At 39.5% G+C, this 15,410-nt stretch overlaps 1 protein-coding gene across 2 annotated transcripts in view; it reads right to left on the reverse strand.

Annotated features, from left to right (window-relative positions):
- The window catches only part of LOC132816011 (dynein axonemal heavy chain 11-like), a 417,048-nt gene that overhangs the window by 105,054 nt on the left and 296,584 nt on the right, over nucleotides 1-15,410 (reverse strand). For both annotated transcript variants that reach the window (XM_060825416.1, XM_060825417.1), the window contains 6 exons: nucleotides 15,103-15,307; nucleotides 13,005-13,169; nucleotides 12,148-12,288; nucleotides 8,232-8,402; nucleotides 6,200-6,322; nucleotides 4,303-4,496 (listed from right to left, as the gene is read on the reverse strand). In XM_060825416.1, the coding sequence (XP_060681399.1) occupies nucleotides 4,303-4,496; nucleotides 6,200-6,322; nucleotides 8,232-8,402; nucleotides 12,148-12,288; nucleotides 13,005-13,169; nucleotides 15,103-15,307 (999 nt within the window). The remainder of the gene's footprint in view (nucleotides 1-4,302; nucleotides 4,497-6,199; nucleotides 6,323-8,231; nucleotides 8,403-12,147; nucleotides 12,289-13,004; nucleotides 13,170-15,102; nucleotides 15,308-15,410) is intronic.

A 15,410-nucleotide genomic window follows, 5' to 3' on the forward strand; every position in this document is an offset into this window, starting at 1 on the left:
TTGTTCCTATATATTAACTACTAGCCTTTTCTTGCACTTAGCCAATTTTGAATCTGGCTTGCATCTTTCCCTTGATCCCAAATGCTTTCAATTTGCCATCAGTCTGCTACCTGGAACACTATTAAAAAGCTTTGCTTGAAACTACAGGGCTAAATCAAACGTGAAATGCTCATCAACTGTCCTTGCTATCTGTTCCAAATATTAAATCAAGTTCTTCAGACTCAACCTTCTCTTAACAAATCCATGCTGAGTCTCCTTAATAAATCAGTAATTTTCTAAATAATTATTATATTTTCTCTTAGAACATTTTCCAATAGCTTGTCTGTCAATGGTTGAATGGCTTGCAATTATTCAAGCTATCCTTCCCTCCCATTTTAAACAGTGGTAAAGCTGAGTGGTCCTTCAATACCATGCCTTTAACCAGAAATGATTGGAAAATAATGGTCAAGTCCTTGATGTTCTTTTCCTCATTTTTCTCAGCCTAAGGTATATCTCACCCTGGCTTGATGATTTAGCTATATTCAAGTACACCAAATTTCTCAATACTTCCTTCTGCACTATATTAATTCCATCCAACATTTCACAGGTCTCCTCAGTAACAATAATCGATGGGATTTTTGTGCAGAGAGTGGGAAAGTTGAACGAAAAGATTTCCCAAAGTAGAAAACTTGTCTCTATCACACATGTCCGAGGGGTGACATTATAGAGGTTTACAAAATCACGAGGGACATGGATAGGATAAATAGACAAAGTCTTTTCTCTGGGGTCAGAGAGTCTAGACCTAGAAGGTACAGGTTTAGGGTGAGAGGGGAAAGATATAAAAGAGACCTAAGGGGCAACCTTTTCATGCAGAGGGTGGCACGTGTATGGAATGAGCTGCCAGAGGAAGTGGTGGAGGCTGGTACAATTGCAACATTTAAAAGGCTTCTGGATGGGAATATGAATAGGAAGGATTTGGAGGGATATGGGCTGGGTGCTGGCAGGTGGGACTCGATTGGGTTGGGATATCTGGTTGGCATGGACAAGTCGGACCGAAGGGTCTGTTTCCATGCTGTACATCTCTATGTCCTCAGCCACAATTTGTTTATGTCATGGAAGCAGGAACATGATAAAGTCAAGTTTGCTGCTTTTGGATGTAGGCCCAAGGCAACAATGGAAGATTGCCAGGTTAGCAGGCCAGAACGCCCATCTTTCTTTCTTGGAGCATGGACTAAATTTTAACTATAAATGTCACAACTTTAAACCCTCACATTTACATGCCCCTTCCATACCCATCATAATCTCCATGCTCCATAACACCCCTGCACCCTCATGCTCTCTCATGACCCCTCCAGGCTCTGGCATCTTCCTCATACCACCTTCACGTTTCCCATTCCACCTCCATGCCCTTTTATGTTCTTTAGGCACTAATATATCCATATTCTCCCTCGTACTTTGTGTATCCCCACATGCCACCATATTCGACGTGACACTACTATGGCCCCAGTACCTCCTCATTTTTTGCATGCTCCCTACCACACGTATGTCCAACCTCATCTTATATTCTCCATCATCACTCACCCAGAATCCACTCTGGGCAGACCCCAGGAGGGAGGTGTTTGAAATGGAGATAAGAGAAGACAGCCAAAGCATGCCCCAAATAATAAATCAAAATGCAGAGATATTAAGAACAACTATTTAGTTGAAAAGAAATCACCTGACCACCAGTAGTTACCTATACAAACTGCAGTTAAAAGATAATCTTATTTGTGGAAAAAATGTAGAAGTCAACTAAAAGTCAGAGGCCATACAGAGAAAAAAAAACAACTGAACACCATGCATGTCATCAGTACAATCTCTGACTTTTCTGTGGTCCTCTGGAGCTAGAAGGTTTCCTGTGTTTTGAGGGGGGTTTAAGTTGTGTACAACCGAAGGCAGACAAGAGAAAGGCCACAATAATAACTCTGAGCCATGCACAGAGCACAGTGAGGGGGATACTGGGGGTGCACCATATCAGGTAATGGAAGTGGAAGAACTTACAATTTGCCTATCTATGGCATTTTAACACACCAACCTAACAGGAGTAGAGGTTGCAGTGTGGACTCTGATGATGCGATTGCAATTGGAGGATCAATTGAATGAGTTCGGAGATTGAATCAGGTAAGTCTTAAAACTGAATGAGGATGATCAAAGGCTATGCTTCAATTTAATGGTGCATTGCTTAATGCACTGTTGGGTACAGTTGAGGAGTTGGTGAGAAGTACTCCTCCAAGCAAGTGGATGAGGAAACCAAATAAAATAAAACAAAGAACTGTGGATGTTGGGAATTTGAAACAAACACAGAAATTACTGGAGAAATTCAGCAGAGCTTCAAACTTAATAAATGGTTATTGGACTCAAAACATTAACTCTGCTCTCCCTACACAGATACTGCCAGACCTGCTGAGGATGAAGAAATATGAAAGAAGCAGCAGCCACATTTCCTGATTTCAGTGCAGGAAGCTAAGAGCAGGATGCTCTTAAATGAACTAAGTCAGAAAAATAGAATGCCATTACATATTCACTGTTTTTGCATTAGTGTCCCTTCACTCTGCCTTTGTCACACCATACCCAATACAGCTCCCACCCCACGTACATTGCAAGACCACCCATCCTTCTCTTTCGATGCAATTTCTCATATTTGAATCTATATATCCTCTCATTGTGACCCTAATGCAATTAAATATCTCTCATGCATTTATCAGAATCACTCTGCCAATGCATCAAGTTTAAAGTAGGTCACGAGATCTGTTTTTGACTCAGTTGCAGAAGAGAATTCAGAGCACGAGGGCAAGGGAGAAAATTCCTTGCAATCTTTCACAGCTCTCACAGCTGCCAGCTATAGTAGTAGTATTGGAGAGCAATCAGATGGAACACCACTCAAAATGCTCCTGTGTTTCACCTATTGCCCCTTTCCGCATTCTCTAACACTCCACCTACTCCAGTTGTCAACTCCTGACATGCTGCTTCTTCTCCCAAAAGGTAAGTATGTTCCTCTGAAGATGTAGGTGAACTAGTCCTTGGTGGGGATCTCATGGTCTTCAAAACCCAAAGATCATCAGCCAAAAGCACCTCATCAGTGCTGGAACTTGGTCAGCCGTTTTCTATGAGCCCTTCTTCAGGAAACTTCCTGAAGAAGGGCTCATGCCCGAAATGTTGATTCTCCTGCTCTTTGGGTGCTGCCTGACCTGCTGCGCTTTTCCAGCAACACATTTTCAGCTCTGATCTCCAGCATCTGCAGACCTTACTTTCTCCTCAGCCTTTTTCTATATCTACTGAAAACACATAGCTTATACTATGTAGATAATTTGTGTGTGGGCAGAGGCAATCCAGACTTGTGTGTATCAACAGATCATATTAAATGTTGTAATAGTAATTTAAAAAAAAATAAAATTAAAGGGATTTTGTCTGAATGCACACAGCATTGCAACAATATAAATGAATTGATGGCGCAAATGGAAGTAAACAGCTGTTATTTATTTGTCGTTACAAAAACTTAGCTGCAAGGTGACCAAGCTAGGAACTCAAGTGTATTCAGTACTTAAGAAGGATAGGCAAAAGAGAAAGGAGGGAATTAAATGAGGGAAATCAGTATATTAGCGCATGAGGATCTTTGATTGGGTGCAACTACGAAACAGCAAGAGGCAGCAAACATTTGTGGAAATTGTTGTTAGGCCATCGAGTAACACAGAACTTCAAACTACATATTGACTGGGCAAATCTAATTTACAGTATTACCGTGGAGTATGAATTTCTAAAATGCACACAAGATAATTTCTGGAACACTCTGAAATTGTGTCAAGGAACTAACTAGAGACAAGGCTATTTTGAGCTAGGATTGTGTAATGAGCAAGGGTGAATTAATAATCTCATGGTAAAGGAGCCTTCAGTGAAGACTGACCATATTATGTTAGAATTTGAGATCAAGTTTGACAGTAATGTAGTTCAATTCAAAAGTAGGGTCTTAAATCTAAACAAAGTAAATCGTGAAGGTACAAGAGGCAAACTGATTTTGGTAAATTGGGAAAGTACGTTAAAATGTATGATAGCAGATAAACAATGGAAATCATTTAATGATTTAATACATGGTCTACCACAGATTTACATTCCCATAAGGTACAAATGTCCAGTAGGAAAGGTAATCCAACCAGAAATCAATAAAGATCAACAACGCAGAGCTCTAGTGATGGATTAACTTGACGTTAAAGTTGCATGTTTTGAAAAACCTAGCAGTTAAGCCTTCAAATAATTATATATATTCTTTACGCAATTTGGAGCAATTACCTCACGGCATATGTCATCCTGTCTGGTCTCAGAGCTCTAAGCATAATCAGTTTCTGAAGTGAGCTCTTCTTTTTCCACTCCTGAGGAAATTTTTCCTTTTCAGGACATTCTGATTCAACAAACTTCTTCCAGCGTTTGGCTGAGCCTTCAATGTCTCTGTCTAATCCACGAAACTCATCCATCATTGCCATAGTCTAAAAACATTCAAAAGCATACACTTCCATTATGTTTATTTGTCAGATTTTATGCCACTTAAGAATGACCAGAATTTGAAGGTCCTTGACTATACCTACTCTAATGTATTTTGAACAAATGAACTTTTTTTAAAAACCAACATATATCTACACAGCATCTTCAACTAGAAAAGCATCTCAAAACATTTCACTGTATATCATCAGACAAAATTGGACAGAGACACAAAGAGATATTAGGATAAGTCACCAAATGCATGGTCATAGGCATGGCTTTTAAGAAGAGAGAGGTGAGGACATTTAGGAAGTAATTCAAAAACTTCCATTCCAGACACTGGAAAACATTGTCACCAGTAGTAGCATCAAGGAAAATGGAATACATGAATGATGATAATTGGAGGAACGTAGGTTTCTAGAGAGGTTACAGACCTGGAAGAAGTTACAGAGCAAGGAAGACTTGAGGCCATTGAGGGGCTTGAAGGCAAGGTCAAGAATTTTAAATTTTATGGTTGCTCAGCACAGGCATGATGGCTGAATATGATGGAATGAGTTAGGATATGGACAATGTTTTAAATCTTTAGGAGGTGAAAGACAGCTCTGGACTAGTTGAGGCTAATGCCAACTAAAGTACAGTACATTTCAAGAGCAGATTTGAAGATAAGATGGACTAACATAGAATGGAGACGGGTGATATTATGGAGGTGGAAGTCAGGGTTCTGGAGATGGTGAAGAAACAGGATTGGGCAGCTCATCTCAGGGCAAATAGATTGTAGATAGTCTGTTTCAGCCTCAGAGACAATGATCAGGGAGATTGAAAACAAATGGTATAAGTTATGGCAAGATTGAGACACTGACTTCAGGCTTCCCAGCATTTAAGTGGAGGAAATGTTTGCCAGAGTCTGATTCTGGGGAAACAGTATTAAAAAATCCAAAACAGTGGACATGTTGAGAGAGATGCTGATGAAGCAGAGCCGGGTCCCATCAGCGTGCATGAGGCATTGTGATTTTAGACGATGGTGACCATTGAGAAATAAGGATTAGAATTGGAGCAGACTTGAGGGTCTAAAGGGCCTGTTCCTCTGTTGTATTGAACTGTATAATTGTATATCGTCTCGCACAAATCTACTAGTAACTACGATATTTGTCCCGACAATTCTGTGATCTAGACGATGGATTTTAGAAGGTGTGGTGTGCTGAGTAATGATCTAACGAAATATCTGAGTCTCGGTTGTTGGTAGGATTACCTTTTTAAATAACATTGTGCCAACCATTTACACCATTAAACTTAACACAAGGCTGTACGCAGAATTATCTCCCTCCTCAGTCAATAATCTAGGACACCACTGCTATTCATATATTTGAACAATTCTCAAACAGAAGGTAAATTTGTCATTTTCCATTATATAGGAATATGTTTCTTGTTCAGTTTTTACTCCTCCCTATGCCGAGACTATCCTTTATGACACATGTGAAAACAATATTCATACAATCTATTTTCTTTCAGAATAAAGAGAATAGGAGGTCCTGATTAAGACCATGTAGATTTATCTTAAGCATTAAGTATGCTAACTGAACATATGGTAACTATTATTCTATAGGACATAAACAATAACTTATTTGTATTCAGAGATTGAAAATATGTGAAACACACAAAACTGCTTCCCACAGGGCTAAATGGAATAAAAATGCAAACGACCTAAAATGACCTTGATTGCACTCCAGGATTGAGTGGAGAGAAAATCAACAGGACTCTTGTATGTTTGCTCCACAGTGAATCTCAGGAAAAAGTCGAGCTCTTCTGGATCTATTTCATTGTTCATCAACAGGATCTGTAAAATTAAGCAATTTAAAATGTTCTGTTTGAGGCTTTTCCTGTCCTTTTCAAGCATATTCAATAACAATAAAGGGACATTTTAGCTCACTATGACTCTTCACTGGACCTGATACTTGCTTAGGCTTCAGACAGTGTGTGCATGATGACAGAAAACCTTTTGCTTGTAATTACACTTATGGCAGTAAAAAAGATATAATTTTATCAAATATGTTGGAGGCTGAGAGGTGACCTTATAGAGGTTTACAAAATTATGAGGGGCATGGATAGGATAAATAGACAAAGTCTTTTCCCTGGGGGTCTAGGATTCCAGAACTAGAAGACATAGGTTTAGGGTGAAAGAGGAAAGACATAAAAGAGACCAAACGGGCAAAGTTTTCATGCAGAGAGTGGTATGTGTATGGAATGGGCTGCCAGAGGAAGTGGTGGAGGCTGGTACAATTGCAACATTTAAAAGGCATTTGGATAGATATATAAATAGGAAGGGTTTTGAGGGATATGGGCTGGGTACTGGCAGGTGGGACTAGATTGCGTTGGGATATCTGGTCGGCATGGACAGGTTGGGCCAAAGGGTTTGTTTCCATGCTGTACGTCTCTATGACTCTATGGCTCATACTGCTCAAACCAATTACTTTCTCTGATTTGGACACTGCAGGGAACTTATACACTCAGTTCCCAAAACAGTTGCCCAGTCTTCTTAATTGAGGGCACCCTTAGAAAACTTCACAGTCCTTATTTTTCAGCCTATCACATCTATTTGAGAGTCACACCTGCTGGCAAAATTTTGGACATTTTTAAAATGGAAGTATTGTTTCATGAACTCCATGTGCAAACTGCAGGAGGCTTTCCTGTTTCTTGAACAGTGTTCTGCTGTCCTTTCTAAAAAGGGCTTATAGGGCAAAATTTCAACAAAAAGTATTTAAAGAACAAGTGTATGGTTAATTATGAAACAGAAAACATTTTGAGAAATGTTGCTGCTGGGACTCAGCAATGACAAATTTCACAGTACTTTGGTTGATCTTGTTTCAGAATCACCAGGTTATTCAGAATACGATAGACATTCAACATATAACTGTACTCTAACAGTTGCTCCTTTTTCAAGAATTTGTCAAGATTATTTGTTTTATTATTGGAGGCTGTAGTGAAATAGCAAACAATTGCAAATAATTTCAATTTTAAATAGTTTTCATTGCAGGCTGCCACATATTTACAAAACCTAGCTTTCAACTCAGCTTTCTATTAATGTGTTGAACTGGAAAACATAACATGAAAATTACTCGCTATGAACTAGTTAGAGTCTTAAATACATTTCTGCTAACAGTGAATTAAAGGATCAAACTCATCTAGGATTTCTGACTTGCAAATAAGTAATCTATGTTGAAGTTACTGACGGAATATAGAGCAATCTCATTAGCAACATCAATAGAAGCAAATTATCGTACAATTAACACTCAGTGTTAAGCATTCTGATAAATATATTATTAAAGAAACAAAAACAGAGGTTGCTGGAAAACCTCAGCAGGTCTGACAGCATCTGTGAAGAGAAATCAGAATTAACATTTCGGGACTGGTGACCTTCCTCAGAAGTTCTCTTTGAAAGAGACAGGAAGTTCTGAGGGTCATTGGACCTGAAATGTTAACTCTGATTTCTCTTCACAGATGCTGCCAGACCTGAGCTTTTCCAGAAACTTTTGGTTTTGTTTCTGATTTACAGCACTTGTAGTTCTTTCAGTTTTTATTTAGTACATTATTAATGAAGACGCAAGGGTTTTGATAATCTATTCTGTCCGTGGATGGTAAATTCCAATATTTACTGATCACATACAATGCTGGAAATGTAGTGAATCAGGCCACAAAACACTTGGAATGATTGAAACACCAGAGACAATTTGCACAAAATAAATTACCTGAAAAGTTGTGTGAGAAATAAATACAATCTTGTCTCTTTCAAAGAGACCTCTGCTGGTATAGAGAAACACAGAATATGTGATGGAGTCTGTTAGGTTTGCTACTCGCTCCTTCAGATCCTCTGATTGTTCTGTCCATTCAATAGCTTTATGAAATACAATGTTAAAGGCCTAAAGAAAATTAAAGGAATGTCAGTTATCCAACAGGCATTAGTGTGAATGTCATGCTATATTGCATATAAAGAGTGGTTGGGAGCTCACTTTGGTAAGTCTTTTCCTCTTTTTTTTCTCTTTCTGAACAGCCCATGGTTGGTATGCCTCATTATCCTTCATGGCACAACAGTGCGGCCTGTGTTCACTATTTTTTTTAACTCTCATTTATACATTATTTAATAATTCTCAACAGAACATGGAATTAACCAGTTAAACTATCAACCTTTGAACCTGCTGTATCAACTTCGGATAAGGCAAAAAGATGACCCTGTGAGAAATTATTTTGTGATACACTGTTCCTCCATGGAAAATACAACACAGATAAACTGTAATTATGCTTTCCTTGGCTTTCTGTTCCTCAAAATTAATGGATGGAACAATTTCCTGACGTTCTGATAGTTAAATTTCTTTGATGACAACATATATTATGTTTATTTGAGTAATAAGCAATCATATGCAAAAGCCAACTCCTGTATTTTGACAAAACATCATTCATTTTCATTTATCCTGTATACTTAGTCAATCCCTGCTTACCCCAAAACCCAAATTCTGTGCACTTATCACACATTTTCCATTGGAATCAATTACATAGAAACATTGAAGATAGGAGCAGGAGGAGGCCTTTCGAGTCTGCTCTACCATTCATCACAAATCGTGGCCGATCTTCAAACTCAATAGCCGAATCCTGCTTTCTCCCCACAATCTTTGATCCCATTCACTGCAAGTGCTATACCTTGCCATCTCTTAAATACACAAACCTACTCCATAAAATCATAGAATGGCACATCACTGACCATTGGCTATGCAGCTCCTCATCTCTGCTCAAGTACTTTTGGCACTTTTGAATTTACATTTTGGGAATGGAATTTGCATGAATAAGTGCTGACCTAGCAACTCTGCAATAGCAAGCCAATGATAAAGTGTGGATTTCAACTTTTTCAAAAGATGACCCTAACATTTGTGTAGTCTTAGAAACCTGACTTATACTAATGTACAGGTGTACATTAAATGAACCTTTTGCTGTTTGTTGCTATAATCTGCATTGTTGAGAAAGTGTGTTTCAGCAGTTTACTTCAACATTCAAAACAGCATAGTTGATTGCACAGCATGTGCTGAAAACTTAAATTATGGTTCATATGTTTACAAATGTATCTTTTAGGTTTAAAACATAAATTTTAATTCTTAAAACTACAAGTTAACTATAGTCAATGGAATACATACAATTAAAGCAAGCTTCGTGTCCGTTATCCTTAAAAGATTAGGGACATATTGAGTTCAGAGGCGAAGAGTTAGTAATCTAAGACCATGAAACAGCAAGTATACTTCTTTAGCTAAAGAGCTGGCGGGTGATATCTATTCGCCTTGCTACGATGACATTTTGATATTTGCATGGGGAGTTAGAGCTAAACTTGTTTCAAAAAAGAGATTGCAAATGAGGGAATAATTAAAAATCAAAACTGAAAGCACTGTGAATACAGCAAATCAGAAACAAAAACAAATTGCTGGAAAAGCTCAGCAGGTCTGGCAGCATCTGTGAAGAGATTTCAGAGTTAATGTTTTGGGCCCAGTGACCCTCCCGCAGAATGTTCTGAGGAAGAGTCACCAGACCCAAAAAAGTTCTCTTCACAGATGCTGTTAGACTTGCTGAACTACTTTCTCCCCACCCTCGTCTCATTTATCTCTCCACCCTTCAGGTACTCTGGCTGTATTCGGGCTTTTGCCCGAAACGTCGATTTTACTGCTCCTCGGATGCTGCCTGAACTGCTGTGCTTTTCCAGCACCATTCTAACCTAAACTCTGGTTTCCAGCATCTGCAGTCATTGTTTTTACCTGAATGGGGAGAGGACATAGCTAGTGCTTGCTGTGTCAATCCCATTGAACTGATTGTGGGGTGGTGGTGGTGGGGTGGGGTGGAAGATAGATGGGGAGGCTTCAGCAATGCTGCAGGTCTCTTACACACAAGTCTGTGTCTGCTCAGAAACAAACCCTGAGACAGAGAGAAGGAGCAAGGCAGGCAGAGCAAGAAATAAGGAAACTTCAGAAAACTCCAAACACCAGAGGGGAGGCATTGAATCAATTAACCAAATAATCAATTATCTGAACGGAATAGTGCCTGTCCATCTTGTTCGGATAATTGAGGTTCCTCTGTACATTAGTAGGTTTCCAAATGATATCAAAATTGCTGGTGTGACGGACAGTTATATCATGGGAACTTGATCAGATGGGCCCAGGAATGGCAGATGGAGTTTAATTTAGATAATTGTGAGGCATTGCATTTTGGTAAGGCAAAACCAGTGACTAAACAGGTAGATTCTCAACCTGCACATGGGGCAGGATGTCCAATGAGGTAATGACCCCTAAGCAGATTGCAACGAGGATGAAAGATCCTGCTTCTAATGAAACATAATCCAAAAGTGTTCATGTTTACTTTAATTTAATATAACTGTCAGTGATTCTACGGTCAATGAAATCAGATTCAAGAATCATTATTTACATTTATGTTCTAACATTGTTAAAGCAGACTGAAACAAAAAAACACATTTTGCATCCTTTGCACTGCGAACTTAACATCCTAGCTTAACATCAGTCGGTTGGAATACATTACACCCAATTCCTTTATCAAAGCAATAGGCTCACACAGTGATCTTTGCAACACTCTGCTCATTGCAGAATGCCAAGTCAACAATGACCAGTATAATGTAAACCCTGTTTTCTGACCTGCTTTGTTCTGTGCAAAATGTCGGGAATCTGTAGGTATACTATACTTAGGATTTCCACAAGAAATTTGATGAGATGCCACTTCAAAACTAACTGTGGAAAATAACAGCTCATGTGTAGGGGTTAACTTAGTTGCATGGATAGGAGATTGGTAGATGATATAGATAGTGCCAGTTTGTGGACAAAAATATGGCAGATGGAGTATAATGTAGGAAAATGTGAAGTTTCTCACTTTAGCAGGGAGACTGGAAAAGCAGAGGGTTATTACAGCTGAAATCAACTCTGAAATTATGAAATGGAGAGGGTTTTAAGTGTTCCAGTGCATGAATCACAAAACTTTAGTCTGCAAGTGCAGCATATAATCAGCAATGTGATTGGAATGCTCTTCTTTATTACAATAGAAATTGAACCTAAAAGTAAGCATGTTATGTTTCAGTTACACAGGGCATTAGTCAGGCCACGTCTCGAATACTGTGTGCAGTATGGTCTCCGTATTTTGGGAAGGATGTAGAGTATTGGACTCAGTTTGGAAGATGTTTGCCTTACATCGACAGGTTAGACAGGCTGGGTTTGGTCCCACTGGAGTGGAGAAGTGTGTGGAGTTTGCTAGTTGAAGTATATAACATTCTGAGTGGTCTTCACAAGTTGGATGTGGAAAGGAGGTTTCCTCTTATGGTTAAGGCCAGGACTAGGGGACACTATTTTAAAATTAAGGGTCACCCTTTCAGGTCAAAGAGGAGGAGAAACGTCTCATGGAAAATTATGTGGCTTTAGAACTTACTGTCTTAGACAGCAGAGGAAGTAGATCATTAAATACCTTTAAGACAGAGATGGACAGATAATTGTTAGACAGGAGAACCAAGGGTTATTGTGGGCAACGGAAACTCAAAATATAAATATCCATGATCTTAGCAAATGGTAGAGAAGGCTCAAGCAGCTGAAAGTATTACTTCTATTCCTATTTTAACTTTGAGTTATTTTATACCTTGAGAGAAAATTGATAAATGGGATTCATTTTCCTGAGATCATTGATGATGAAGTAAAGAAGCGATGCCCTTGCTGCTGCTGGCCGATAGTATTCCCGAGCCTCATTGATCCTCAGTTCATTTTCCTTTGCTTCATTCACCTGTACAACAGAGATTCCCAGTTTAAACTGTATCTGGCTTAGATGAGCAAACTCACATTGTACACCCCTCCTAATCTTGCAGGAGTAGTGAATTGTACTGTGTAAAGTTATTCTTAAGCATTCAGAATTCAATAGTGACAAAACATTAACAATTCTCCTTGACTGGATACTGCATACTATTGGAATGTTCTTCCCGAACCCCTCTCCGTTGCTCCCATTCTCCCTGCCACGATTTGGTTCTTCAAAGTCTATCTCAGGTGGCAAATCCACAAAAATAATTTCAACAGCATACAACACAGCACTTACCATAAGCTTTAGCAAAATTTCAAGTACTAACATATAGCTAGCATCAGCTAATGTGATTCTAAGCAGGAAGTCTCCTTGGTGCCCCTTTCAATGAATAGAAAATTAAACAGAATTTAAACTAGGCTGTTGATTTGCTATATATGTTCTGCACTACACCCATGAAAAATTTATCACCCAATGATTTTATGCCCTATCAGAATCCACATATTTTCTGTGTCTCTTGCAAGTAACTGCCATTGAATCGAGGCTTTTCTGTACTATAGCGATTCCAGTAAGAATTCTGTACCATTACAATAATTAGTTTTCCAATTTTGCAGACAGCTGAATTTCAGAAATTCTACAGGTTTTAGGTTCTAGAATATAGTTTATGCAATGTAATGAATCTCCTGAAACACTGGCCATTGCTTTACCTTCTGCTCAATTTCTGCTGCTGTTAGTTTAGTTGTCTCTAGCCTTTCCACCAGTTCTGTGTCACCAAGAAAATTACCCTCTGCAGCAGACAAACGGGTAAGGAGCTCATCTTCTAGTCGTTTCAGTTCGATCTTAAAATGATTCTGCTGCTTGGTTAATTCAGACTGTAGACAGAAAACAAAACATTTAGTACAGTGGAATAACTGGACTGTAGAGTGACCCATAAGCAAATCCTATTTTAAAAAAATGGTTCCAACACATCATTATTAGTCCCTTTTATTTGAGTTATAGGGAGAGGCTGAACATGCTGGGGCTGTTTTCCCTGGAGCTTCTGAGGCTGAGTGGTGACCTTACAGTGAGGCATAGATAGGCTAAATAGGCAAAGTCTTTTCCCGAGGGTCGGGGAGTCCAGAACTAGAGGGCATAGGTTTAGGGTGAGAGAGGAAAGATATAAAAGAGACCTAAGGGGCAACGTTTTCACACAGAGGGTGGTACGTGTATGGAATGAGCTGCCAGAGGAAGTGGTGGAGGCTGGTACAATTGCAACATTTAAGAGGCATTTGGATGGGTATATGAATAGGAAGGGTTTGGAGGGATATAGGCCAGGTGCTGGCAGATGGGACTAGGTTGGGTTGGGATATATGTTCGGCATGGATGGGTTGGACTGAAGGGTCTGTTTCCATGCTGCACATCTCTATGACTCCATGACTCAAAGAGTGGGTTTCCAGAGCACACTGCCAGTGGATGTTAGAAGTATCAGGATGGTCCTGGTGAGTGGGCATATACAGGCAGCCCATGTCGGTGAAGGAGGAGTGCTTTCACCAAAGCCTGCAGAATGTGCCTGAAGCTGTGATTTCACAGCAAGCAACATGGAGGTGTTTCAGGGCAAGTGACGAGCTGATTCATCCAGGTACCCGCTCTGGTATCCATCTCAGGGTTTGCTGAACCAAACCTGTTTTGCAAGTTTAGTAAGACTGGAGTCTGAATATTAATGAAGCAAGTTGTGGTGTTGATGAAGCATTAAACCCTTTAGTTAGCGTCTTGCTGCTGCCCAGTTAGAATCTTACCATGCTGCTTGTGAAAGCTTAAAAGATGGAGTGAGATGATCTTGACATCGAGATTGGCCTTGCTGTACTTGTTGCTGATTTCTGTCACACACTTATCCATAGTCTTCGTCATGTAGACACCAGTAAGATTCCACCATTAATAACTGGGCAATGCAATTTGAAATGATTTCTCCTTTAATTAGCAACTGCAATTATATTTTTAGATGCTATTTTAAACATACAAGGCAGAGCTTTTGCTCCAGCGTTAAGACTCCAATTAAATTTTTGGAAGAATGGCCATTCAATGACTATTCAATTAGGGATGAAGAATGGGCTCAAAGGCTGGAGGGTCAATAAGACACCCTTCAGCAAAGACAGTGACATCCTACCATTCAGATATAGGAGCTGCTAATATAGGTGAGTGAGAGGAGGGGAAGAGAGAGAGAGAGAGAGAGAAAACCAAGATGGCACTGAGACCCCTGAAAGTGTCTAAAATTCCTTCAAATTCTTCAATTTCTCCCAGAAATAGCTTTCAAAAAGCCAATGAGTGAAATCTCTCCAAAGGGTGGGCTGCATACAAGTGCAGCAGTTGAAAGTGGGAATAGGGGGAGAAAGGGTGAGGGAGGATTTAAATGATAACTGCTTCCCCAACACAACTCACACGAGGAGCCATCTCCAATTGTTTGTGAGAGGTGCGGGAGGGGGGGTTGTGATCCAAAGGAAGGGTGGGGTCTCAATACTTCTGTTAACTTGAGCATTGATTAACTGTGGTTGGCAGGAGGACAGCTATTTCCTAACCAAACTAGCATTTTTCAAAATTACTCCAAGTTATGCTTTCAAATAGGCATGACTGCATGTATTTCATAACCTTGCCACTGCCTCTTGCCTTGCCTCCCCCAGCAATAAAAATTTTCCCCCTTAAATTGAAATTGAATAAAGGCAAACCCAATTAAATAAAAGGGAAAGGAACCCGAAATTGTTATTGCACCTGACAGAATTAGAGCTATTTCTGATCCATTCCGAAGAATCTTTCACCTCACCAGTACAGTACCTTCAGGTGTTCTAGATCTGGTCTCTCAGTGCTGACCACATCAGCCAACAGTTGATCTTCGAGTCCATCTCTTGTGACAGTAAAATTAATGAGTGTAGTCTGAGCTTGCATCTCGGGTTTGTAGTGAGGGTTGGCCAACTTTGTATGAAGAATGAGTCGGAAATGGCTGTCAAATTCACACTCTTTGTCACCAATCTTAATATATCTAAGGAATAAATGAATAATTCAGTTTCTTTGGTGAACTGATATAATGCACTTGATCTGTCACAACTTACAAGGTGACAACAAGTAGAAAATGGGATGAAGCC

This window comes from Hemiscyllium ocellatum, chromosome 5, assembly GCF_020745735.1.
Source record: "Hemiscyllium ocellatum isolate sHemOce1 chromosome 5, sHemOce1.pat.X.cur, whole genome shotgun sequence".
Taxonomy (NCBI): domain Eukaryota; kingdom Metazoa; phylum Chordata; class Chondrichthyes; order Orectolobiformes; family Hemiscylliidae; genus Hemiscyllium; species Hemiscyllium ocellatum.